Raw genomic sequence first — 27,623 nt, forward strand, 5'->3', positions numbered from 1 at the left:
TGGGCTCAAGATTTACTACCCGAGCCCGGCCCTAGGTGGGTTTCGGGCTACCCGGCCCTAAATGGGCTTTTTTATTTAAAAAAAATTAAAATAAAAACTCCATAATATTTATTATAAATAAAATTAAAAATTATGTTATTTTAAACATAATACATTTTTAAGTACTATATTATCTCTTATAAATACTATAATGTGTTTCTAAATAGAATATATTTTTAAATTGTATAAAATAATACTTGAATATTTACTATAAGAGAAAACTAATATAATATGATGAAAAAATGTTGATTATATTAATGTATAATATTTAAAAGAGAAAGATTGAATAAAATAGAGATAAAATTTAGTGAAGTAAGAAAAATCAATATGTTATATTGGAGTAAGATAATATAAGTATTAATTTATTTTATTAAAATTTATAATTATGCGGGCTTGATGGGCTACCCACGGCCCATATGGGCTACCCCTAATGGGTAGCAGGCTTTTTAGGGCTGGGCTAAAAAGGCCCTGAAAAATATGGGCTCTAATTTTAAGGCTCAAGCCCTATGATTTTTCGGGCTTGGCGGGCCGACCCATATGGGTTAGCCCATTTTGACAGCTCTAGCTCAAACTCACACATCGCATAACTCCTCATTTGAGGCATATTAAACGCATTTTTTGCGTAGCTGACACATCTTCCTTCAGATCTAGCCAATCAAAAAGCGTGGGTGGTGGGGCTCAAATACGTCCACCTCGACTCGACCAAGCCTCGGAGGTGGATGAAGATCATACCATTGGCCAACGAACGATCCTATATGACGTCGAGCACAGTACAGAGTACAACCACATGACGTTCACTTTGCTGATCCCATATCTCACGCCGGGGGAACAGAAACAGTTTGCCAAATGCGATATACAAATCAATACACTACTACAAAAAGTACTAAATACAAAGAACAAGTATAACAACCAAGAATGGTAGCTAACATCATTTGATGCATTAAGTCGTGAATCACAAAACTTGAAAACTCCATAGGCACATTTACCATTTCATTACAATCAAAGGCGTTGTTTTCTTTGTAAAGCAAGTAGTTGAGACTCTCACGCAAAAAATAGATATCTCGCCATAACCGATAAACTTCAGTGGTTCGACCTAAATAGATAAACTTCGCAAGGTAAAAGAACAAACCCCAAAGTTACAACAATTTGTTAGCAACGATAATGACAAAGCATAGACAAGCAAAAATTTATAAAGTGAATAACACTTGAATCATCGAGGTAAAATATTTCCTTTAAATATTAAATATTATTAAACCCAAGGCACAAAATACTAGGAAGCCTTGCATGAAATAAAAGCAGTACAAGGAAAATAAAAATCAAGCCTAAGCATTTGGAGTCGAAGCACCAGGACCGCATCCTTGAGTCGACACGGGAATAGACCTAAACAGGTCCAGCGTCTCGACACAAATTATGGTATCGGGGCAGAACCTCTTTGCATGTTCTAGAACTCGCTCGCAGACTTCGAGCATATCCAACATAGTTTGCTCAAGAGAGTCACCAAGCACTCATTTCGAATTACCCGCCTCGTCCTGAAGAGCTTTCAACACCTATACATGGCCCTCAGTCCCCTAAATAAAGGTTTTTCGGTGCTCCTCTACCTGGTGAGTATTCTCCTCAACATAATCAAAAGTGGCCTTATACCATTTTCCGCATCCTCGAGGAAATCAACCAGCTCGTTCACACGGACTGCCATAACAGAAAGAGGACCATGTATTCTCGTACCCTCTTTCAAAGAGTCGGTGACTTTAACTTACTCATACAATGCAATAAGTTCCTTCAGGAGATTAGAACACCTCAGTTCCATAACTTTGATCTCCCATTTCCAAGTATCCCTTTCTCGGAATTAATTACCGGGGGCCAAAACATCACCCTTGTCTAGGAGAGCTAAAAGCAAAAATAGTACCAACTTTAAACATTTTGTTGGCAAGCTCAAGAGCCAGTTCCATCGTATCCCTCTTAGGGAGATTCTGAATGAAGGATAAATTTGACATTGAAACAGTTATGACCACCTCCTCAAGAGTGAAGGAAAGTCGAAAAGAAAAAATATATGGTATCTTTATGTAAGGATTTATCTCCCCAAAAGCTCTGCCCTCAGCAACACGAGTCTGCTGGAGAACCATTTATTCAGGGGGACTTGTTGTTCTTCATCCCGACCCCTCTTTGTTGAAACTAAAGGTGGAGTTGATTCTCCTACTAATAAAGTGGCCCCAATGTTTTCACATTTATCCACCTTAAGAGCATAAGCACAAGCCCATATAATCGGGGTAGGAGAAGGTAACATAATAGAAACATTATTCGCCTGAGAAGTGGAGGCAGACGTAGAAGTTCCAGTATTCACCACAGTCTGAATACCTTAAGCACTAGTAAGGATGTGGAACAACTTCAAGTTGCTTACTTTATCCATGCTATTTGAAAAATGAAATAACGCATGACAAAAAAGCATAAAAACTTCATCCTCACTAAAAATCTTTCTCCTTTCCTCTTGGCTAACTACATTCAAAATAACATGAGTATCAATTTACCTTTTTCTCACATCATAGAAGTCACCTCAATCGGTTTGAACCCCTCCCCATAGTCAAGCCCTTGAAACCAATATCTTACTTCCTCCTTCATGATCACCTCATTCGGAGAAAGAGAACATGACTTGGTACATTCGAAGTGAGCGCCACGATTACAATGGATATTGGACCAATACCTTGGATCCAGAACCCGACATAAGTAAAGAGAATTAACAGAGAGTGAGTTATGGGGGTAAGAACCTTCACCGGTAAAAAAGGGTCCCAGGAAGTTGCTTCAGTCTCGAGTAAACGGGTCAAACAAAAAGTTGACTGAATGGAAGTAGATAAGCCCATGATTACGAAATTGTCGAATGAAGTACGCCTTTGATAAAAAAAAATAAAAAAAAAAAGTTAAGTGTGGGCTTCTAGAATTCGTACTCGGCATAAAATTGGAATACCCTTATGTATGCCCATGACTTTGGATGAAACTCGGAAGGAGAAACTTTTAGATTTTTCAGGACGACTACCTCAAATTCAGAAAAAGGCAGTCAATGTCTTATTCTTGTAAACAATCACTCATGAAATGGGACCATGCAGTCATCAAAAGAACTGTATATCCTTTTCCCCCTAACATTGAAAGAGCTAACCACTCCAAAGGGTTACTAACCATAACGCCAACCACATCTATGGAAACCTTAGAGCTCGAGGTCGATGAAGTGCCCACTATGTTCACATCTACCTAGTCATACTCCGATACAACCGGCTGATTTTTCGAACATACAAGTAGGCCAACACATTTGATAGGCTCATAACTAACATTTTGTAGACAAAGTTGAATGTAATCTTTAGCGTGTTTTCTCCTTTGAAAATTGGCTTGAAACTCCTCTTCAGATAAGACACGAAGGGGCAAAGGGGCTTTGACCTGATTTATTCCTCCACCAACATTTGATATGTCGGTATCTAGTGAACCATATGTCAAAATTTATTTGTCTAGGGAATCTCTAGATAACCTATCAAAGTCAGAACCATCATATATGGGTATGAATTCTAGTCTTATGTGATCGATATCCAAGACAAGGGAGATGAGAACAATGGAGTGTCCCCATTGTAGAAGCAACTGAAGTTTCAACTTCATAATCACTAAATAAATCAACCATATTATCACTCATCCTGACTAAAAAATAGGAAATGTCAAAGATAAAAGCCTAAGTTTGAAAGGTCATATGGGATTTATGAAGCGGGAGGAATGGAAAAAGAAGAAACCTTTAAGTGAAACACTAAATCTCTTATAGTGATACTCTCAGGGGAAGAAGGAACGACAACATTTTTTTGAAAGGTGATTGTAATTATGAGTGCTAAAGGTTGCGAAAAACTTCTGAATACTTAACTCACCCTATTTATAAGCAAGGAAAGATGAAAGGATGAAATCATATATGGAAAGAAATCGCAAGACCAACGACTATATTTCCACTCGTGGACACAAGCCAACTCGAGTGTCTTAAAGTACTATATAAAATGCATTATACCTCAGTTGGTCACATCACTACACATGTCTGAAAATGGCGATGAAGAGTTTCATTGATGAAGTCCCATTAAATGCGCTTGTTCTCCATTACTTTTTCAAAAACTGATCCAAAGTGTTTCGGTTTTATTTCACATCAAACCAAGTCATCAAGGTCAGACAAAGATACTCTAGGTTTCCTCCGACTCCTTAGTTTCCGGAAAAGCCTTGGGGCAATTATTCTGGGCCAATCAATGGCCCAATTGACCAAGGCCCAATCCATCTCTAGTCCACTCTACTTGAGTCAAAGTATAAAAATAGTTCACACGCAAGAGCAATGTACAATTTCTGATATTCATTTTTCACCACACTCATCTCTGATCTTGAATTGACTTGGGTGTTTGAGTGTTAATCATGCAGGTCCACCCTCGCGTCACTGTAAAGGATATCGGAGCCACCGTTTAAGCTCATTAGTTCTCCACCTTCATCCATTTATAGTTTCCGAACGAAGGAGAAGCAAAACCTATAGTTTTATATAAACATTAGGATCCGCGTCATGTGCCTAAAACAAATGCCAGGAAGAAACCAGAAACCCCTGAACATTTAGGTGTGACGGACAAGAAACACAACTCAACACCTTGTTTAATTGCATAGGTTAAGGTTTTGTTACTTGTTGTTTTAGTAAAAGATACATTATCCCCATGAAGGATAAATTTGTGCATTAGTGTGAAAAATCCATTTTTATCCTATTAAAGTCCCAAAGGATATGCCCTAAGTAAATCAACCATTGAACCCCAGGATTAGGTTGCAACAAACCAAGGGAAGAACAATCACATCAACAGTAAATACGTGTTGATATAAATGCCATGAAAACCCCCCAACAAATGAATGATATTTCTAATCCATGGTCCCTCGTTTTGTGACTGACAAATTAGAATTTGCTTCTAGCTTGCATCTCGACTTCTTGGAAATATTAAGGTCTAGGAAATAATGAATACTTCTAATATGGAGCATACTCTGAAGCGTATTTTTGTCATGTAACGTATAGACACTCATGACGGGGCATGGACAAACCATGTCCAAGTCATGGAGAGAATGTTGAGGGTTATCGAATGTGGTTGTATCATTTGGGTGCGAAGTAAAGGAAACATTGGTATCACCGGTAACATTGTCAGTCTAGTCGAGTTCCATCACCATCAAATGAGATTGTTTGTGCTTGGGGGTCATGTATGAATACCTTAACAATGAATATACACAAGCCATTTGGACTACTCTGCCATTTCTGTAGAAACGTAGGTAGGGCTGTATTTGGTCCATAGGATCCGAGAACCGGACCGGAAATCGGACCGGTGGAACCGGTCCATTGGACCGACCAAATGTTACTCGGTCCGGGAATGGGTAATTTTTTTATCCAATACCAAAATTGGATACTATATTGGATACTAATTGGATACTTTTGTCGGATATCCGAAGTAATGGTCCGGTTCGGTCCAAAAAATTGATCCATCACTGTTTCGGTCCGGTCCGGATTTACCCGATACTATTTCGGTCCGGCTCTCGGGATAGCAAATACCCGGACCGAACCGGACCGAAAATAGCCCTAAACGTAGGTACATGTAGATTTTGAAAAAATAGGATTAATTGAAGAACTTGTACATTTTTAAGAAAAATTTGTCTAACAAGATGGGGTACAATGGGAGGTGTATGTGGAAACTTCATGAAGTTTGCCCAAATTTGCACAATTTTGTATACCTCATTGGTCTTATAGGTTTAACTAAAGTGCTTATTCTCCATTCATCTGACACTTTTTATTGACCACATAATTTCATTAAAGAGTTTGGTGAGTCACTCAATACCTATATCTCCAAGAATTTTCCACACTTCAATAGGTATGTTGCCTGACCCATTTGCCTTACTATTACTTATCTTTTTCAACGCTTCCCTTACTTCTCGGTTCTGAATCTGGTGATAATAATTATAGTTTTGATTTTGTTCTTTAATGTCGAGTCTCTTAGAGTATGATGAGATATCATGCCCTCCATTAAATAAATTATAGAAATATGTCTTCCACATATCATTTATATCTTTTTCGTGAACCAAAACTTTGTTTTCTTCATCTTTAATACACTTCACTCGATCCAAATCTCTTGTCTTTCTTTCTACTTCTTTAACAAACATGTATATAAAATTTTCTCTCTTCTTGGTTCCTAAAGATTGTTATAATTTATCAAAAGCCCGAGTTCTTGCTTCACTCACCGCCTTCTTGGTCTCATTCTTGGTTTTTTTAAAATATTTTTGTTTAAGTTTTGACATTTTTATACTTAGACAACTCTTTAAAACTATTTTTTTTAATCTAACTTTACTCTTAACACTTTCATTCCACCACCACGATTTTTTACCCTTTGGTGCAAAATATATTGATTCTTCCAACGTCTCTTTAACTATTTTTTCTAATTTTTTTGGGCAATCTTATTTCACATATCATTGGCATTTTCTTGTAGTTGTGCGACACTTCCCTAAGAGACCTTATGTTGGATACTTCCTTGCTTATCACCCTTCAAATGCCACCACTTGATTTGTGGCGCTCACATGTGAATTCTTCTCTTTGCTTTCTCTTTGACTCTTACATCTATAACCAATAATCTATGTTGGATAGTCAAACTCTCTCCCGAAATAACTTTATGGTCCAAGCAAGTATTCTTATCTACTCTTCTAATAAAAAAAGAAATCTATCTGATAACATGTCGCCCACTTTTATACGTGATAAGATGCGCATCTCTTTTCCTAAAACAAGTATTTGCAACAAGATCCAAAGCGGGCGAAAACTCCAAGATGAATTCACCCTTGACATTCACCTCCCATAGACCACCCCAACCATCATACACACTCTCAAAACCTCTTGCTACATTCCCTACGTGTTCATTTAAATTTCCTCCTAAAAAAACTTATCTCTTTGGGATATATAAGTGTTCTGCTAGTCCAACCTAAGATGCGTAAACACTAATAACATTAAAAGTGTATTCTACTTGTAACATATGCAAACAACAAAATTGAGTCTCTTATGTGTTTCTTCCATTCCACTCGTTCCATTTTATTTTATTTGAAAATATACAAACATAACTTAGGCTATATTTAGATACGTTAAAAAGAACGAAGCAAAATGAAGCGGAACAAAGTAAAATAAAGTGGAGCAGAGTGAAATGAAATAAAGATCTCATTATATTATCCGAGTACTTTGTGACGAAACAAAACAATTTTATCATTCCGCTCAAATCAAAAGATACAAAAAATAATGAAATACATTTCATCAGGTTCCGCTCAATTCAAACATTTTTTTTAGTTAATCTAAACAATAAAACATAAGTTTATTACATTTCATTCCATCTCATTTCAATTCATTCCATCAATCCAAATGACCCTTTAATGCATAAGCATGGTTTTAAAAATCAACAAGATTGGCAAACATGATTAGTACTTTCCTAGAAAAACATGATTATTATTATAATCAAAAAGAAAAAACAACAACAACAAAAACAATGGGAAGAACAAAAAATGGAAGTAAGAATGTTATTTTGGCGGTAATAGACACAAATTCTGTTGCCTGTGCGTGCGTGTGTCCGAATCAAACAAGTGCGAGCGAATTGATCTGAACCATCATGAACAAGCCTCCCCGAGAAGATGACCGCAACAACACTCCTACTTCTCTCGACTCCAGATTCAGCCAAACCCTACGAAATGTTCAAGGGTGCGTGCGTTCTCTTCCTTTCCCTTCTCATTTTCACATAGATCTCGCGATTCACTCTTCGCTAAAATCAATTTCAATTCCTCAATTCACCATCTTCGCATTCAATTCGCTTAATTAATAATTACGATTACATGTAATTACCTCTATTAGATTGATTAATTAATCAAAATTGTGTTTTCCCCCTTTATTAGTTTGTAGATAAAAAAGTGATTTTTACATGTAGCATTGGTTTTGGATTTAGTTATTGATAGCAATGTATGTTCCCTTTTTTTCATTAAGGCTACTCAAAGGTCGTAGCATGCCCGGTAAAGTATTGCTGAGCAAAAGGTCAGAGCCATTAGATAACGCTATCTCAAAGGTATCCTCAACGTTTTACAAAAGGAGTTACTCGCAGAATGATGCTGGCACGAGCGATCACCCATCTGCTGCAGTAGAGGTGATCTTAGTATCCTTGATTTGATTCTAACATTTCTTATGTGTCTCTATAAGATTGATGTGAATCACTTTACCAAGTGGGGACTTATAATTTTATTACAGGAGGAAGTTCAGAGTACAAGCAAATCAGCTAGTGTTGTTAATGTTAGTAAGTTGAAAATATCAACCTCCCTTGTGGAAAGAGATAACTTATCTGAAGATATTCGCAAATATACGATGGGCGCTAGAGCTACGGACTCAGCGAGAGTTACAAAGTTTACTAAAGTGCTTTCTGGACCAGTGGTTATATTAGGTATATTAACTTTCATTCTTTATTACTCCTACATGGCCAGATCCACTTATTGTAGTTGCTAGACAGTATGAATAATAATATCTTGATCTTATCTTAGAGTCTCTCAAATTATTTCTTAGGATTAGTTTTCACAATTGTTTATATTTTATAATTTTTTCATAGTTTGAATTAGGGGATTAGTATTAGCTTAAATAAATCTTAGTATATAGTTTTGCATATCATCGACCTGTCCTAACAAACGCAATTTAACGTCTTTATTTATTTATTTATTTATTTATTTATTTTTCTTCCCTCCTTTATCTAAAACTTTATAACTATAATATGTGTATTGTCTTGCATGTAAATCCGTGTTCTTAGATTAACGACCTGCATTATGGTTGCCTTAGCCTATTGACATTTTTAGCAGTAAGGTTCAAAATATTTGCTACAGAACTTAAGCCTTGCTTATGATATATGATATTGCTTGAACTTTATCCATTTCGTTTTTGGAAGCCTATTTTTGTCTATCAATGAAAACTATTTCTTCCTTGACAATTTGACATCCATATTATAGACAAATTGCGAGAATTAGCTTGGAGTGGTGTTCCAGATTATATGCGTCCTAAAGTGTGGAGACTCCTCTTGGTAAGCTCCATGGACTTTCAGCTATTTTGCTTGCACTAGTTTATGCTCTGATCATAGCTCTCTGTCATATGAAACATGTTAATGAGGAACTGTTGAGCTCATTTAACTTGATAAGACAAGTAGATTCTTATTTTATTTAATGATGTCTTAGCATAAGAATTTTGTTTATTGAGGCTGAGCTATGGAATTATTCTCTCATAAGAGACCTTGATGCTGGCCACATACGTGTTTTGCAACAAAATTATATGGGAAATTTTAGAAAAGAAGAATATAGTGTATTTGTCATATAGAAAATCATTAAGGGGTCAAACTAATTGACATCCCATCACACCTTCTTACAGACAACATTTTGTCTTCCTGGAAATTTAAAGATAAACTGACAACAGGGATATGAACCACCTAATTCAGATAGAAAGGAGGGAGTTCTGAGAAGGAAGCGTGGAGAGTATCTTGACTGTATTTCTCAGTATTATGATATTCCTGCTTCAGAACGTTCGGATGACGAGGTCACCATGCTTCGCCAGGTATTCTCAGCGCTAATATATTCCTATGTTGATTATTTTGTGAAGATGGCATTTTTTTTTGACAGCTTCCATTGTATGTTTGTTAGATTGCCGTTGATTGTCCAAGAACTGTACCTGATGTTCCTTTCTTCCAGCAACAGCAAGTTCAGAAATCATTGGAACGTATTCTTTATGCATGGTAAGATATTTTTTGTTACCCATCTCTTGGCCCCACTATTCTTCCAGCAACCGTGTATAGTACTGAGTGATACTCTTGGTGAATCTTGGAAGGGGCATAGTCACTTATTTCCTTCTAGAAATGGTTTGGTTTTACTTATATAATTTCCCAATATTGTCAGGGCCATTCGACATCCTGCAAGTGGATATGTTCAGGGGATAAATGATCTCGTTACACCATTTTTAGTTGTTTTTATATCAGAATACTTAGAAGGAGGTATAGATGATTGGTCCATGTCTGATTTATCTTCCGACAAAATCTCTAATATAGAGGCTGACTGCTACGGGTGTTTGTCAAAGTTGCTTGATGGTATGCAAGACCATTACACATTTGCACAACCTGGAATTCAAAGGCTTGTTTTTAAATTAAAGGAATTGGTCAGGAGGATTGATGGTACACTTTTTTCCAAGGCCTTTTATTTTCCTTTAAGCATTACAATAATTTCATGAACTTAAATGCCTCACCACCTATTTATGGATTTCATACCATTGATATTCTCCAGTTCTCATTTCTATTTTCAAATAGTGTTCTTAATTCTAAATTCTAGTAATATTAATAATTAGTTTAAGTTTTCCGAGTAAAAGTACTCTAATATTATGGCCAGTTGATTAGGAGAAAGAGAAGAATGTGAGCTCTTGAAGCTGAGAACATATAACTTATCAGACTAAGAAATACTGTTATTCAACCCTCATAGGCAATGTAAAAGAGATACTGGAAAATTGTTGTTCGCATTCTAGGTTTGAAGCATTTGTTGTTGCCACTCTATATTCTGATTGAAACTCTTTAATGTATGACTAGTGAGTAAGTATCCTATCTGGTGTTCTTTTTGAAGTAATTTGTTTGTGTGTTCATTTTGAAGTAATTTTTCTGGACAGAGGAGTATAATCTGTTTGGGTGCCACAAGGGCTTGAAAGGTTCAATAAAATATTTCACTCAATCTTTTTAAACGTAAACTTTACTATCATATTTGCCTTTATCTTATTATCCATTGGTTAAAGATACATAACTCATTATTATGAATTAATAAACTTGATCATTATTTTTTTGCTGTATTATTAATATTATTCATATATCTTCAAATATAATCTGATCTGATGATCCCTGTTGAAACTTTTGAGCTGCACCAGAGCCTGTTTCACAACATATAGAGGATCAGGGACTTGAGTTTCTTCAATTTGCTTTCCGCTGGTTCAACTGTCTTCTAATCCGCGAGGTTTGTCCTGGCCGTTTTTCCCTTATAAGTAGGATAATTTGAGTCATTTTGGACAAAGTTTCCAGAAGCACTTGTGGAAAATGAAATATTATGTCTTATAATAACTCAGTTTTTTAAATAGTAGCTTCATTTATAACCGTATGAACTGAAATTAGTTATGCAGCTCAATTGCAGCTCAATTTTTCAGATGTTTTCTCTTTTAACTTGTCAATAAACATATACAAGATTATTTTTGGAAATGATGAACCATAAAATTATTTTAAACGAGAACCTCTCGTTAAGTTAAAAAATAACTTAAAATGTATCTTTCTCAAGAGTAACATTGTATGTGTCATTGATAAAGTGACTGAACGGTAAAATGGACTATGATAAACATGGGTTGATTTATGCTTTTACTGAGGCTAATGTCTGAATGTATAACTAGATACCATTTGAGCTCATCACACGCCTTTGGGACACGTATCTAGCTGAAGGAGATGCCTTACCAGACTTCCTCGTGTATATATTTGCCAGTTTCCTTCTAACGGTGAGCTAGCTTACTCTGGCCTTTTTACTAAAATAATATATTTGAATTAGAATTCATCTATTAGTCATCTTGATTATAAATGGTATTTGTTGGTCTTGTTAATATGTAGTTTTTACCTCTTCTGCTACGTGCGGCTGATAATGCTAAAACCGAATTCAAGTTTTGTTTGCTATAAAACCAATTTGTCATTTGCTTTCACGCCACCTTCTGTATCTGGATGTTTTCACCATGCATTTAACACAGATATACTTGTATTTCCTAATTGTCTCTATCTGCTTCGACACACACACACACACACACACACACACTTGTTAGGCATTTCTTTTTGTTGTATTTCACACGGTTGCTTAGATTATTAACACATTCTTCTTACTTTTTACCGATGATTAGTATGTAGAAACTAGAAACTGATTTTTCTAAATGTATATATATTTTTTCTTTAGTGGTCAGACAAGCTACCGAGCTTGGAATTCCAGGAGTTAGTAATGTTCCTTCAACACCTTCCAACTCAGAACTGGACTCACCAGGACCTTGATATGGTGCTTTCTCGGGCATTTATGTGGCACAGCATGTTCAACAACTCTCCGAGTCATTTCTCTAGCTGAGCATACAGTTGTGGTTTTCTCAATTTAGTTCTCCTTCAATTTCTACCTCCCTCTCTCTGATTTCCATCAGTGTTGCTCTGGCCTAGTGTATGGTACTTCATTGTCAATGAATGATTTTTTTTTCAACCGATTGAGTATTTTTGTAAAGCAGAGACAAATAAATGATTGTCTCAGTTTTGTTGTATTTATATATTTTTCAGAACAGCAACAAATAACCTGTTTGTGTCAACAAGTGTGTTCTTTTCTAATGTATGCCAGTTTGCCGCCACACATATATATTCTTATAGAAATATGCTAATACAGTGTTTGGTTGGAGAGAGATGAATATGCTAACAGACCAATCTCCAGTTATAAATATGGCTGAAAATTCCACTGTTTGAACAAAATCTCAAGTATAATAAAGATTTCATATCCCTCTTGGAGGCCAGAGAATCAGAAATAAACTATCAATAACAGGTTCAATACCATTTTAGGTATGAAAATTATATGCAAAGAAGATTCAGGTTCAATATACTTGATATGGTAAACTTCAAACAATATTACTCTACATAGCCATAAGTTTTAAGCTCATTCCTCAAAAAAATTAACAATTGTATAAGATAGTGATGTGATGGTGATTGATAGATTTCGGGTTGACCGCGTATAATCAAGTTGGAACAGATAACCTAATCTTATTCCTCGTCGACGTCAAGTCCGGGTACATATTCCAAACTTACATCAAATATAACTGGACTATTTGGAGCCACCCTTGGTCTTCCTGGTGCAGAATTAATCCCTTTTGGAAATGCCAACTGCAAAACAAGAAAAACAAAAATATTTAACCAACAGTTAGAATTAAATACTCATTTAATCTTGAGTGAAGCTTACTGATCCAGGTATGTACAGCCGACGTTTCCCGCCTACTTTCATGCTTAAAAGACCTTCATCCAGTCCTTTTATCACCTGTAAACTCATCGGGTCGAATGTCAGTTAGTCTTTGAAAGGACTGTCAAACAATTAGGCCTCAAAACTACTGTTTTTCAAACAACATTTAGGGTTTACCTGACCAGATCCAACTCGAAAAATGTAAAGTTGGCCTTTCTCCAATGAACTGTAAATTGAAAGGAATGATCAAGTTAAAACACCTACAAATTTCAATAGTACTATCTGTTTAAGAACTAAGGAGTAAGGAAAATACCTATCAAATATTTGTCCAGATGGAACCATTGCAACATAATTAGCAGCCACCTGTCAGAGAGGCATATGAAAATGTAGTCAGTCTTGCTTTATTGATCTCAACCGAAATTGGCATCGGCTGACTCTTTGAAACGGCGGAGACGATCATGAGCATACAAGAGAAACGGAACAATTCAGAAGATTTTACACACCTGAAATCCAACTGGTGGACTGGGTCCTTGCCCAACTTTAATATCCTTGTATTGCAAACCTGATTCAGTAGTTACCACAGGTACCTTCATGCATAAAATCGATATTAAAAACTAAACGCGACACAACCAACCGCGTGAAATGTGAATGCATTCTCAGCAATGTACAGAGAGTAAATTAATCACAGGTAAGACATAAAAAGAGGACTATGTAATGTAATCTCACCATACATTTTCAAGCTCTTTCTCACAAGTATTGTCACATAGTTTAGGTTTTTCTTCTGGTGGCAAACCAGCTCCATTGGCAGCATCAAATGAATGGATGAGGAGTGTAGAGACTCCTCCTAATGCTAATCCAAGAAAGTCTCTACGTGAATTGGTATTAAACATGGCATTATCATTAGCATTAGAAGTGGATTCTCTTGTCTTTGAGGATTTCACGTTAAGAACAAATCTTCTAACAGAAATGCCTTGAGGAGCAGCATTAAGAGAATGAATTTTACCACAAGTAGAATCTACCAAAAAGTAACAAATCAAGTATTAATTAACATTGAAATTAAAGAGTTGTGAGCAAAATAGAAAGTGAGAAATGACTTACAAAAGGGAAGAAGAAGAGAGGAAGCCATGCTAGGCATATCCAAGGATGAAATATTGTGTCATGTGATGGTGATGATGTTATTGTTTGCAAAATGGATAAACCAAATCTAGTTTGAAACAATAAACATGAAACATTGGATTGTGGTGTGTGTTTTTTCAGGACCATAGATACTCTTCCACGTGGCAGATAGATATCATATCAATCTATGTAGTTAGAGCCTGGAGAATTGCTATCCGCGCATCTATTTCTCTGATACACTTCCTAGTAAAAGAAAATTGAGAAAAAAAAAGCTGCCTATTTTTTTAATTGTTTTTTTAACACATAAATTTTATTAAAAGATTTCTTAATGTAGGTCTTAGAGCACTTAATTCCATCACATCCATTTGAATTTTTTAAATGAGTCATACTCAATTTTTTATATTGTTTTATATTTTTTAATTATGTAAACAATTTATATTTTTTAAATATTCATACAATTTATTAAAAGTTTTAAAATATCTATCATCAGAACCCATATTATATAAAAATATTAAAAGTTTTAAATATTTCACATTTATATTATATAAAAATATAATTGAATTAAATTAATTTAAATATATTAAAATACATTAAAAAAAGTACTATACATTTAAAGTGTGTGTGTGTGTGTATATATATATATATATATATTGATATTAGCGATTAATCAAAACCAGAAGGTGGACTAGCGGCTTCGTTCACAATTTTGGTAAATGTTGGTAATGAAGAGGAGAGGATATACATGCAAGACACTCCGACGATGTAGTATGAAGTAAGAGCACAAATACGTTTGAATGTTTTTAGGGTTTGAATTTGAATTATCCGACCCTCTCTAGTGAGAGGGTTTATATAAAGCCCTCAGCGCTTGGCCATTGGTCCATATTTGGGCCACACCAAAAATATGTGATTGTCAGGAATCTATGTGTAAAAGTAGGAATTCTAGACGGCTGCCCATAACTAGCTGTTAGACGGGCAAAAACGTACTTCTGGGTCGCAAAGGTGCCTAGCGAGCAGGTGGCCATTTGGCCCCGACTGCTAGGAAGAATGGATGTCTTGGTGTTGGCGTAGGTGGAGATCTGGCCGAGGACAACGATGGTTAGTTGTTCTTGGGTCAGATTAAGATGCGTCATTGACGGAGGGGCAGGGGAAATGGACTTCCATTTGCCTTCAGCTGGTTAGGCCAAGGCTATTGGACCGTTATGGGTGCAGAAGTGGATTGGGTCATGTCTAGCTATTGGGCCAGTCCATAACAGGAGTCCTCTAAGTCGTTGCTTCGAGCATGGGAGTGACGACTTAAGAGCAACTCTTGATTTGTGAAGGAAGAACGTGCACGAACGATGCCCGTTACCAGAGGTGGCAGTGTCTCTTGGACTTCCCGAGGAGGGATGCTTACGGGGGAGTCGCGTAGGCCGACTCGCGTGGAGTTGAACATTTTATTGGATCCGAAAGGGAAATGTTGCACGCGTGCATCGAGCCACTCGTCGTAATAGATGCGAAATAATAGTTGGGCTAGGCTAGGCTAGGCACGTGCCCGCCCACACGATACTAATGTCTCCTATAAATAGGAGGTAGCATATTTCATTTTTACTTTCGCTTCTCTCTCTTCTCAACTTTTTCTGCTCGTAACTTGCTCGTGCAGTCGTATTTCGCCGTGTGAGTTGCTCAACCACCGTATAACCTCATACGAACACGTAAGTTCCTTCCTTTTCCTTGATTTTGTTCGTTTTAGTTTGCGTTTTTGCTTAGAATGCATATTGTTAGGATAATGAGGAGGTAGTTTTTAGGTGTTCTCTGGCATGTTGGTTTTCGATGGTGGTTCTGCCACTTTTGAATGCCTACGCCGACGAGAGAGGATCGATGGTCTCGATAATGCTTACTTGAGGTGAAGGAGGGCTTGTTCGCACTCGTCCGTCCATTCGAAAGCTACCTCTTTGTGGAGGACTTCGAAGAAGGGGAAAACATGTTGGGTAGATTTGGAGACAAAGCGAGATAGAGATGTGAGCACCTCGTTCAGAGTTTGGATTGATTTCTTCGAGCTCGACATCAGGAGTTCGGAGAAGGCTCTGCACTTGTCGAAGTTGGCCTCGATCCCTCGCCCTGTAAGGTAGAAACCAAGGAACTTTCCTGCCCGTACCCTGAAGGTGCAATTCTCCGGGTTAAATCACATCTTGCACTTCCTGGCCTGGTCGAAGACTTTCTTAAGGCGGGCCACATGGTCGGATTCCTCTTGAGATTTCACTATCATGTTGTCCATATACACCTCGAGCATTTCTCTGATTTTCCTCGAAAAACTTTGTTCATCATTCTTTGGTAGGTAGCTCCGGCGTTCTTTAGATCGAAGGGCATTACATTATAGTAGTAGTTGTCCGGCTCGGTCATGAAGGTCGTGTATTTCTTGTCCCTTTTTGCCATGAGAACCTGGTTGTAACAAGAATATGCGTCCATAAAGGACAAAAGTTCAAAACCAGCAGAATTTTCAACGAGTTTATCTATGCTAGGCAGAGGATAAGCATCTTTGGGACAAGCCCTATTAAGATCAGTATAGTCCACACACACATTCTCCACTTTCCATTTGTTTTTTTAACAAGTACAACATTGGACAACCAAGTGGTGTACTTGGCCTCCAAAATAAATTTTGCCTCTAACAAGTCATTTACAACTGTCTCGACAACCTCCATTTTTTCGGGAGACTACTTGCGCCTACATTGAGCTACAACCCTAATGGCTGGATCTACGGTCAACTGGTGACACACGATCTCCGGGTCCAGTCCGGACATCTCAGATGCGCTCCATTCGAAGATGTCAGCGTTCTCCCTAAGGCAGGCTTTTAGCTGCTTTCTTGCCAGGTCGGGGATGTTTGTGTCAGTTTTGACTCCTCTGCTGGGGTCGTCGTCGAGGAGGATGACTTCGAATTCTCCGTTTAGGATGGGTCGCAGAGGATCTGTCATCTGTGGTCTCTTGGTCGTTGTCCATTGTGGTCAACGAAGCTTTCCTCTCCTTCTTCTTCTGATCTCTTAGGGCGTCTCTATAGAAGTAATTGTTAAGGACGATGAAGTCGACGCGGGGTAGTGGCTTAGACTCTTCCAAGATGCTAGGTAGAGCATGCTTGTTTATGACCGGTGCGTTGATAGAGTTCAACCCTTTTAAGGCTGCTTCGAAGCATCTCCTTGCAGTCTCGATGTCCCCGTGTAGGGTGGCAACGAGTCCCTTGGAGGTGTAGTACTTCATCTTTAGGTTCACTCTAGAGGGTACGACTATAAGTTCGACCATGGTGGGCCTCTTGAGGATGCACTGATAGAGCGATGAACAGTCTATCACTAGGAATTGTACTTTGATAGACCTAACCGTCTCTGCATCCCCAAAGGTGACGATCAACTCTATGTTGCCTCAAGGTTTCGTAACTGCACCGTTGAAACCCTGCAGATCGGAGCCTACATTGGGTGTCAGATGTGTTTCATCTAGCTGTAGTGTGGAAAAGAGTTGGGAATACATAATGTCGACCGAGTTCATCTAGCTGTAGTGTGGAGAAGAGTTGGGAATACATCATTTGTGCCCTCACGAGCAGAGGAATGCTTGAGTTAGGGGAGCCAAATGGGAGTTCCTCTTTGTAGAACGCGATCGGGGCAGAGTTTCCCCGAATGGTGTCGAGGGTGGCATTTTTATTGGAGCTCGCGGTGATCAATTGCTCAAATTTTCTCTTCACCGAACCCACTGTCATCTTGCTGCCCCACCGCCTGATATGACTAGGGAGGAAGAGAAATTCTTCCATGGGTTGTACATTGCTAGGTAGGTGGGGAACGCTGATTCATTTGGGACATAGAAGTCCTCTGGTCGTGTGACGCTCATAGCCACGGGCATGCAGACATCCTCGAAGGAGGGTTTCTCTTCGACCCTCGTTGTCTCTTAGGCCTCTTGCCGAGCATCATCTCTCTTCTTGGTGTATTGCTTGAGGTGACCATCTCTGATCAGGATCTCAATGACATCCTTAAGATGAATACAATCTTCCGTGGTGTGCCAATGACTCTAGTGAAATCGACAATATTTGGATTTATCCGTGTTAGGGCAAGAAACCTTAACTCCTCAAAAATGGCAGTTGCAGATGTTTTTTTGATGTGCTTATCCGAAAACCCTTATGAGTAGTTTCAGATAAGCACGTCGGAAATTATGCCCGAGTTGTATTTTTTTAATAATTTTTTTCAAACTTGTTCCTTCCCTTTGAGTAATGATTATTTTTTTCAAAAAAATGGCTGAGAACCCAAACAACAGATCGAGACTTGGCAGTCTAAGCCAGATTGCCTCCGCTCGACGTGAGAAAACTGAGTAGTCTACTAGGGATCGAAGACGGGGTCAAGTACCGTGTGACCAATGTGTTAGCGGATACATTTAATTGGGCAAAAGGCTTTGAACTTAGGGATCATTGATAAGGGCGGTCCTGAGGCGGTGGTCATCGTAGAGAGGATGGTTAAGGAGGCATCGAGTGCGGCGTGATACAAAAAAATGGATGAGGGACCATGGGGTTAGGATTAGACATACGCAGTAGGCTATGCCTTTTTTTTATTTACCAATGTAATCATTTTACATTCTGTAATTTTTGAATAATTTATGTATTATTTTTCGGTATTTCCGAACAATTCATTGTTATGTTCGTATCATTTTCCGTTTGCGTGTTTATTAACGTTTTAACCGAATTACGTTTCAAATCTGAGTGTTTATGACATACCAGCATTTAATGTTTTTTTTATAAAAATGCCACAAACAAATATGTGTTTTTGGCAACCATTTTGTCCAGTGTTTCAGATATGCATATCCGAAACACCTATTCTCACGTCTTTAAAGTGTTTTCGAAGATGCATCTCCGAAACAATTGTTTTAAATTACTTTATGGTACATTCGAATATACCTATTCAAAGAGCAAATTAAGATTTTCAGAAGTTTAGTTCATCCATAAGAGTGTATTTAGAAATCCTCGTATTGAATCACTTGAGAAGCACCTAAGACTAAGAAAATGGATCGGGCTTTAAAAATAAAGGCCCAATTATTCATATAGAACAACAAAACCCCTTCCAGTTTGCAAGCATCGAACAACGAGGAGTAAGGTTGAGAATTGAGTGTCCTGAAAATCGCAATATCTTCAACTCTATCTCCAACTCCAAAATCTTCACTGCGTCGATCACAAAAAAATGACGACGAAATTTCAAATGTTCACCGGAATACCCTCCGCGCCACTTCAACCTTCTTCCTCTTCCATCCTCAAGAAGCCTCTCGTCACTTCCTTCTTCGGCAGACCAGGTTTTCTCACAATCGTTACTCTCTCAACGAATTCAATTAACCTCAACAACTAGCGCGTGATTAGTTTAACTAATTTTAATTTGTAATTATTAATTCTCGCAGTGGACACTTTGAAATTTAGAGGAGTGAGGACTGCGAAACGGGTGCGAGGCGGAGGAGCGATCGGTGCCAGCATGAACCTATTTGATAGGTTTGCGAGAGTCGTGAAGGTGAAGAAATCACTTTATGAGAAGCTGTTTATGAGATTTTCGGTTTAGGTTTAATTTTAATTTTTCTCATTTGTCATCTTAGTAATGCAGTCTTATGCAAATGCTCTTGTGAGTTCGTTTGAAGATCCGGAGAAAATCTTGGATCAAGCTGTGCTTGAAATGAATGATGATTTGACTAAAATGCGGCAAGCTACAGCACAAGTTAGTTTCCTTTGTTACTTCCTTTTTCCAATCATTTTTTTATGGATTTGAAAGAGTTTTGTTTTTGTTCTATCCTTGTGTTTATTGGAGTAGACAGTAGAGAAATGTTATGTATACACAATTTTCGGCATCTAATACCGGTTAAAATATGTTTAATTAAACTTGGCCGTTACGAGTTATGACCGTTATCTTGGCACAGAACTGCAAAATCAAGAAAACGGTGTCAGGCCGTTCCGTTCCGTCACATATGGTTGACTCGGCTAGAACAATAGTTATAATGAGATTGGATTCCGAAAGTCGCCTTTCTGACGTGGCCGTATATGTTATAACCATTAAAATTTTAAGGATAGAAAATTTATTTTATTAGCATTTGGAAGCATGTTTTGCTAGAGATTTATGATTTTAATTTTTAAATACAACACTTTGTGAATTTTGATTAATTTATTTTAGTTTTTAACAACTATGTGTTCATTAGTATTAATTAACTGCATTAGTGTCTATGTCACTAAAGCATCATCCGTTCCGCTCCCCACTCCCATCCGTTCTCTTTTTGGTATGGCCGCGCAGCTATCTGAGATTGATAACATAGATTAAAATATATACATTGTTATACTATTTATTATTATTTGTTCTATTTTCCGGTTACATCTTATGTTGATTTTTAGATGTTCAAATAAGATCGCTCTTCGATTATTATCATGTTTTGTTCGTTCCAGTATTAAATGAGTATAGATGACATGTTGAAAGCAGACTTCAAAATAGCGAGTTATTTTTATTTATTATAAAATTATCTTATTTTATTTATTTTTCCTTTCTTAAGGTATTAGCATCTCAAAAGCGAATGGAAAATAAATACAAGGCCGCACAACAAGCTTCTGAAGAGTGGTAATGTATGAAAGAATTATTGTCTTGATTTGCTTGCAGTATTTGGCATTTGAATACCACTTGTATTTTACATCTAATATAGGTATCGTAAAGCACAACTTGCTCTTCAGAAAGGTGAAGAAGATCTTGCTCGTGAAGCACTTAAGCGGCGTAAATCTTTTGCAGTACGTTCGCATTATTTTCAAGCCTTTTTTGCTTGTTTTGTCAACATATTTGTAAATTTCCACTTTAGATTTTAAAGAGGATACTTTATTTTTTCAGTATATCAATCAATCAATAAAATTGTTGACTCTTTCAATTCTTTTCACATGTTTTCTATACGATCAGTACTTTGTCGATGTCCTCCTCACATAGCTTAGCAATATTTGAATCAACATTTGATGTTTGCATTTGCCATTATTCTCACTCCTACGGGCTACGAGCTTGTGTAGAACCTTGTTTGGGATTCTACACCGTGTTCCTAATTTATATAACCTCAACCACATAATAAATATGTAAGTTTGTGAAATGAAATGACCATTCTGGTTGGCACATCCATGGGTCATGACATGTTTTGATTAGCAGAAGTCGGTTCAGACATCTTAGATAATGGCAGACCTCACAATGATTGACTTTTTAAAGTGCTTTGATGCATACATTAATACTTATGTCAGTATTGTTGATTGAAAAATTTGGAATTTGCTTTAGTTTGACATTTCATTGGACGATATAGGGAAAAAATCCAACTTCTAAGCAGTACCTTATAACACATACGGCATCATTGAAAAGCTCACTATATGCTTTTAATATTTTGCAGGATAATGCCAGTGCTTTGAAAGCTCAACTTGATCAGCAAAAGAGTGTTGTGGACAATCTTGTCTCAAATACACGCGTAAGCTAAATCTTTTTATACTTCAGCAAAGTCAGTACCGTAAAACACTCAAATGTCATGTTTCACAAAAAAATGTTTTTGAAACCCTGGGCAGAATAGCTGACCTAACTCTTTTTATGGGGCCACATAATGGTGACATTGGACTCGGTAGAATCAAGAAAGCACAAGATTAAATTTCACTTTAGCTCAACATTTTGGATTAGTTTTGACACTTTATTATGTTGTGGTTCTATTAATAAAACCTTACTAGGTCATAATCATATTTTCAGTTCTCCATATGAATACACATTTACCTGTGCTCATCTTATATTCTCCACTAGGCTTGCCTATTAATTTTAATCACCCCTAATAATGAACTATTGTTAGGTTTGGATTTATGTATGGTTGGTCATTCTTTTGATACTCAAGTTTTCCTTTTAGTTTTGGTTGCAGTAGTAAGCATCATTCTGCATTGTGTAAAAAATTAGGTGTTCATTCCCAACCCGTTGAAATCTATTTCAACTTTATAGTGCAATCTTTTAGATGAATGATCATCTTTACTAATAAATGTAGAAGTTGCTGTTCTCTTGATTGCAAGGTGAAATGCAAATTCTAGGTATGATGTCTAAGGAAGGAACTATAAGTTTTTGTGAAAGCCTAGGCTATTTTACTTCATTTTGTTTCTCCACTTTGCTTCTTTCAAAATTCACTTGTACTAGCTATCAACCAAAACTTATTTTTCTTTGCCTTTCAGATCTTTATTTTCTACTTCAAAGTCTTTTAGTTCCTTTGTTAGGAACCAAAATAAACCCATAAGGGTTTATCGTAGGGAGAACAAGGGGAAGAATGTAATTAGTTAATTTAATTTGCACGTCGTATTGTTAGAGTTTGTTTCTGTTTAGAAGTCAGATAGTTTTCTGTTTCTTGTATTGCTATTTTAACAATTAGTCCTATCTCTTATAAATAGGATTGACTACCTGCTAAGAAGACTAGAGGAGGATTTGTTTTCGGTTTGAGAACTAGAGAAAGTTCTAGTGGAAGGGAAAATTAGTTCCTCTGCGTAACCTTTCTTTTTAATCAATAAACTCACGGGCGAATAATCCCATTTCCCTATCATTGAATAATCAACCATTGATAGGTATATTACATCCTTCTATGGGTTATCCTTAAAATCCATAAACCTTGATTTTCAATGCATGTATTCTTTTTCATAGTAAAATACATTAATTTACCCATTTTATTTCACCTTTATTTGTGCAAAATTTTCCACCTACAGAATGCATACGATAATATTTCTGTCCACTAAATTATGGGGGAAGTATATTCTTTTAGAAATAAATGGAATTGGCTTAACTATTTTAGCTCACCGTTCTAATACATGCATTTTTGCTGCAACATATTTATTATTTACCTCAGTTCTGAAATAAGTTGTTCATTTTGTAGCTTTTGGAAAGTAAAATTCAGGAGGCGAGGTCGAAGAAGGATACTCTAAAAGCACGAGCTCAATCTGCAAAGTTTGTCTTTCAAATGTTTTTTCCATTGACTTCCATCTTATTCCATTATGTATTCTTTGGTTGCATTAGTAATGTCTGTTGGATGACGTTTCTATAGGACTGCAACCAAGGTGAGTGAGATGCTGGGAAATGTCAATACAAGCAGTGCTCTTTCAGCTTTTGAAAAAATGGAAGAGAAAGGTAAGAAGAAAACTCATCGAGTCCACTCTTCATACATAAATAATACTTATAAATAAACCTGATCTGCACTTGATATTTGCCTACACGCATACTCTTTCATTTGCATGTTGAGAAGCATTTGAAGTTCTATGCTTCTTGTCTTGCTTTCATTTTATTTTTTTCATTCAATTGCCTATCAGTATATAAATGAGATTTTAAATCTGGGAACCCCTTATTAAAAGATAGGATTGAGAGTTACCTTCAAACTGACTTTGGTCAGTTTTGTAACTGTTGTGATTTTAAAACAGTTATAGTATACATTGTCCATTTTTGCTTATATATATTCAATGAATTTTAAATGTCAATTTTTGCTTATAAAAGGATGAAGAGAGTAGTATGTTTAGTGTCTATGCTATTTCACTTTTTTAAAGGTGAATAAGTGGGAAGTCGCGGGTTCTATCCCGCACCCCTTCATCTGATGTCCCTATACAGCTACCAACTGAGTTGACGTAGCGGGACTTGTGTATTTGTCTGGTATATAAATGTATGTTGTAGTTGTGAAACTTTTTCCACATATTATTCTATAATAGATAATTCTTATTCAATAATATATTCAATTGGTAACTGTTCCCACAATTGAAAGAAACTAGTAACAATTTAATATATCACTCAATAAAAAATATTCATTACAATGATCATAATATACTTTTACGCACCGGACAAATAATGAATTGCACACAAAAAATTACGTAGACATGTTACTTCCAAGATTCGAGGGCTTGGTTCTATCTCTCTCTAATAACCCTTGATAACTTCTAGATAACCAATCATTCTTACGGTGTTCCTATTTTCTTATTACAAACACATGTGCTAACCAACATAATTAATTTAAAAACATAACTAATTTAAATTGAAAAACATAACTGCTTTACAATCACAACTGCTACAAAACTGATCAAAGAGATTTTCCATGTAACTCTCGTCCCTTTTGCATATACTCCCTCCGTCCCAAAATAAGTGTCGCATTTGATAAAATTATTTGTCCCAAAATAAGTGTCGTTTTAAGTTTCCAATGCAATTTTAATTTTTATCTTCCAATTATGCCCTCTAATTAATACTCTTAATTTATTATTCTCTCACTTTACATTTATGATCATTCAAATACACCAATAATAAACAGGGATAGTTTTGTAAAAACACTATTCTCTCTTTCATTTATCACATTTTCTTAATCTGTGTGAAATGACCAACTATGACATATATTATGGGACGGAGGGAGTACTATTTTTTAATATGAGGTCTAACGAAAATCTGACATCTTGAAGCTTATGGCCCTTTCTCATATACTATCTTTTAATAAAGAGGTCTAACAAAAATCTGACATCTTGAAGTTTATAGCTGTCAATTTTTTTGAATGTATTTTAGCAGTCTGACAAGGGCGATATTATTGCTTAATCTTTCAGAGATATTGATTAGGCTGAACCTGATAATAACTACATAAGATCCTTTATTAATTAATGTAATTACTTCATAACAAAAAAAATTGACACATGCTTAAAAAATTACGGCCCAATTAATGTAATAAAATGGAGGCAAACCATTTGCATCACTACATTCTTTCTATATGTATGGTATAGAGTTGTGTACACAAACTTTTTATTTGCTGTCATCATTCAATTTGAAATTGTTTTCTTTCTAATTATGTTCCTATTTTCTTAAATAGTGATGACAATGGAGTCCCAAGCTGAAGCTCTGGGCCAGTTGACAACTGACGATCTTGATGGGAAGGTAAGTGATTATTTACGAAACATTTGAGTCTCTATATAGTATATTCTATATAAATTATATTTTGAGCTTGAAGTTGAAATGCTAGAAATGGAAAAGAAAAAAAACCCAGGGGGATGCTTTTCACTCTATCTCTTGTTTCCAATTTTCTGTATAGTATTGAAAACAAAAATAATTTCTTAAGCAAAACTTTAAAATCAAGGAAGTGAAAGCAATGTAATATTTTGAAGTGAAACTGCCTCATAAGTCCAATATAGCCTTGGTTAATTTTATTTCTTATTTTCTTATGAGAAACGGGATCAAAGTACCCAAACCTAATTTTTTCTCCTTAATTAAAGATGATATTAAAAGTAATTACAAGTAAAATTGTAATTTTTTCATAGCTAGATTTACCAAGTTTCTCAACGGGTTCTTAATTAAAGACCTGCAAATCCGAATCTCAAATTGTCCTCATAATTCTTTCAAATTATGCAAATTGCTCCCTATATTACTTTTTCTGCAAATTGGTTCCTATATATTTTGTTAAAATTTCAAAATTTATGGAATTGAGTTTTTTTTTCTTCAAATTGGCACCTCATTTTTTTTTTGTTTGAAATTTCATACAAGTAGCCCAACAAAATTTTAGAATGGAGAATTTTGTTACTCAGTCAACATAAGTATTTATTAATGATGGCAATCCAATTGAGGCATTTGAGTTGCTTAGAATTTTAATTTCTCTAAAATTTTCGATTACCCCATCCAAATACACTCTTAAGGGAAACTAGTTAGGAAATAAATAAGGTTTGAGGAGTCCACAAAAACTGCAATGACATGTCTAATTTCCAAATGTTACTGTCAATCCATATTCATAGTATTAGTAAAATATATTCAATCCGTATCCATATTAAAATATATTCTTTAGGAGTCAGTTTTATCTACGTTTACCTCATCCATCAATTTTGTCATGCATCTTTTGAATTTGGAGTTGCAATATTAAACTTGTTCCTTTATTATATAACTATATGTGAATGTGATGTTCTTGGATTTCTTTCTCCTGCGGGGCTGCACTCATCTACTTTACAGTTTTGATTAATAATTGGTGAGAATTGTTGATTTTTGCAGTTTGCATTGCTTGAGAGCTCATCAGTTGATGATGACCTTGCAAATTTGAAGAAAGAATTGGCTGGTAGTTCAAAGGTATGTTTCAAACAGCAAATAAAGTGTATGTAAAAATAGGATGCGAATATTTATGTTAAATAATTTCCTTGCAAGTTTTTTCCTTTCCCTGTTTTGCATCCAGAAGTTGGCAAAACTGCGAAAGTCAATAATATATTTTTCCAAAAGCATTTATATTAGGCTACAAAATAGTAAATTTGAAAACGAATTGTCATACAATGTACCTACGTTCTATATATAATTTTTAATTTCATTGTTGGGCTACTTGCTTCGAGCAGAAAGGAGAGCTTCCTCCTGGAAGAAGTAGCACCACTAGCACCAAGACTGGAAACCCATTTCGAGATGCTGACATTGAGATAGAACTTGAGCAACTGAGAAAAAGATCAAAGGAGTTTTAAAGTATGGGATCTTTTTCATCTTTTTATATTTTATGGTTGAATTCAGTTCTTTATTTTCACATATCAACATTGTACAGCTAAAAGCTAGTAATGATAATATTATTTAACTAGTTGCCAAAGTTTGGATTGAAAATGAACCATATTAGCTGTGTGTTCTGTAACTTGTGTTACACTTACACAAACACTTTCAATCTTATAATGTAATCATGGCCTATATACATATTTTCCAACACATTTTGCAAGAATCTTTGATATATCACATTAAGTAACGGACTCAGAACTACAGGTTTTAGTTGCCTCCTGACTTTGGATGTAAACATCTCCAACGAGGAGCAAGGTTAGCAACACGATCATAAAATGTTTATAATATGAGTATCTCTTTTGATGTTTGTGAGCCATGGTACTTGCATTGTATACACATAATAACTATGCCGACCTCATAGCAAGGTTTATATGGAGAATAGAGTATATTTTGCCATCCAAATAATGGTTATCTGTTGTGCATATTTTTCAAATTTTGCTACCTGAAGTTGTAACGCTGCATGGATATGGAAAAGCAGTACTTGGAGCAAGAAAGATACATTGATAGCGTGAAGCTGAATGTTCGATGTTTCATATTTCAAATTATAGGAAATTTTTTCACCGTGGTTACTCTTTAATGAAATCAGTACATGGGCGCACTCAAATCATTTATTGACATCTCTGATATTAATATGTCATGATCTAAAATGAGCAACTATAAACATTTTCCCGTAAATATAACTCAGATGATAAGAGGTAGTAGAGTCATTGATATTATAGGATGCTAGTTCAAATGAATAATTCTTCAATTCTAAGCCATTTTGAGTTCTTAAGACCAAAAAAATAACTTTATAACATATTTTGGTCTACTAACATTAAAGTAGACTCTTGTCTTTTGAAATTGATTAAATATTTAAACGCATTCTATTCTTTTTCTTTTAACCTATCAATAAAAAGA

The 27,623-nt window shown here is 36.0% G+C and overlaps 3 protein-coding genes across 6 annotated transcripts; 2 read left to right on the forward strand and 1 right to left on the reverse strand.

Annotated features, from left to right (window-relative positions):
• Nucleotides 1–7,535: 7,535 nt before the first annotated feature.
• On the forward strand, nt 7,536–12,491 carry LOC131602078 (GTPase-activating protein GYP1-like). The gene is made up of 10 exons (XM_058874079.1): nt 7,536–7,783; nt 8,063–8,219; nt 8,321–8,510; nt 9,064–9,134; nt 9,521–9,658; nt 9,745–9,836; nt 9,997–10,268; nt 11,003–11,088; nt 11,513–11,614; nt 12,058–12,491. Exons 1-10 carry the CDS (start codon nt 7,695–7,697, stop codon nt 12,217–12,219), a joined length of 1,359 nt encoding a protein of 452 aa, XP_058730062.1. The 5' UTR covers nt 7,536–7,694; the 3' UTR covers nt 12,220–12,491.
• Nucleotides 12,492–12,651: 160 nt separating this feature from the next.
• Nucleotides 12,652–14,339, reverse strand: LOC131602079 (peptidyl-prolyl cis-trans isomerase FKBP16-3, chloroplastic). Its single transcript, XM_058874080.1, has 7 exons — nt 14,182–14,339; nt 13,815–14,098; nt 13,587–13,670; nt 13,397–13,446; nt 13,261–13,309; nt 13,087–13,161; nt 12,652–13,010 (listed from the first exon to the last, which is right to left on the reverse strand). Exons 1-7 carry the CDS (start codon nt 14,216–14,218, stop codon nt 12,891–12,893), a joined length of 699 nt encoding a protein of 232 aa, XP_058730063.1. The 5' UTR covers nt 14,219–14,339; the 3' UTR covers nt 12,652–12,890.
• A 4,918-nt stretch (nt 14,340–19,257) lies between these two features.
• Nucleotides 19,258–27,460, forward strand: LOC131602080 (membrane-associated 30 kDa protein, chloroplastic). Of its 4 annotated transcripts, XR_009283920.1 has the most exons (13): nt 19,258–19,488; nt 19,591–19,697; nt 19,788–19,898; nt 20,719–20,783; nt 20,866–20,947; nt 21,580–21,654; nt 23,077–23,147; nt 23,245–23,327; nt 25,030–25,094; nt 26,193–26,267; nt 26,525–26,645; nt 26,931–26,981; nt 27,175–27,460. XR_009283920.1 is itself a non-coding variant. In XM_058874081.1 (12 exons), the coding sequence occupies exons 1-11, from the start codon at nt 19,380–19,382 to the stop codon at nt 26,642–26,644; spliced, it is 963 nt and encodes a 320-aa protein (XP_058730064.1). In that variant the 5' UTR covers nt 19,258–19,379; the 3' UTR covers nt 26,645; nt 26,931–27,082. The 4 variants fall into 4 exon arrangements, 3 of the variants coding, with proteins under 3 accessions (XP_058730064.1, XP_058730065.1, XP_058730066.1); XM_058874081.1 differs by lacking the exon at nt 27,175–27,460 and having other exon boundaries at nt 26,931–27,082; XM_058874082.1 differs by lacking the exons at nt 26,931–26,981; nt 27,175–27,460 and having other exon boundaries at nt 26,525–26,763.
• Nucleotides 27,461–27,623: the final 163 nt, after the last annotated feature.

The sequence above is a fragment of the Vicia villosa genome, linkage group LG5 (genome assembly GCF_029867415.1).
Source record: "Vicia villosa cultivar HV-30 ecotype Madison, WI linkage group LG5, Vvil1.0, whole genome shotgun sequence".
Lineage (NCBI taxonomy): Eukaryota > Viridiplantae > Streptophyta > Magnoliopsida > Fabales > Fabaceae > Vicia > Vicia villosa.

Bases quoted from the DNA above. Each gene is read 5' to 3' on its own strand.
- LOC131602080 (XM_058874081.1), top strand. From the start codon at position 19,380: ATGACGACGAAATTTCAAATGTTCACCGGAATACCCTCCGCGCCACTT. The intron at 19,489-19,590 runs GTTTTCTCACAA...TAATTCTCGCAG, and splicing joins TTCCTTCTTCGGCAGACCAG to TGGACACTTTGAAATTTAGA. The intron at 19,698-19,787 runs GTGAAGAAATCA...TTAGTAATGCAG, and splicing joins GGTTTGCGAGAGTCGTGAAG to TCTTATGCAAATGCTCTTGT.
- LOC131602079 (XM_058874080.1), bottom strand. From the start codon at position 14,218: ATGCCTAGCATGGCTTCCTCTCTTCTTCTTCCCTTTT. The intron at 13,310-13,396 runs GTATTTTCCTTA...TTCAATTTACAG, and splicing joins TCTGGACAAATATTTGATAG to TTCATTGGAGAAAGGCCAAC. The intron at 13,011-13,086 runs GTAAGCTTCACT...CTTGTTTTGCAG, and splicing joins GGCTGTACATACCTGGATCA to TTGGCATTTCCAAAAGGGAT.
- LOC131602078 (XM_058874079.1), top strand. From the start codon at position 7,695: ATGAACAAGCCTCCCCGAGAAGATGACCGCAACAACACTCCTACTTCT. The intron at 9,135-9,520 runs GTAAGCTCCATG...AACTGACAACAG, and splicing joins AAGTGTGGAGACTCCTCTTG to GGATATGAACCACCTAATTC. The intron at 9,659-9,744 runs GTATTCTCAGCG...TATGTTTGTTAG, and splicing joins AGGTCACCATGCTTCGCCAG to ATTGCCGTTGATTGTCCAAG.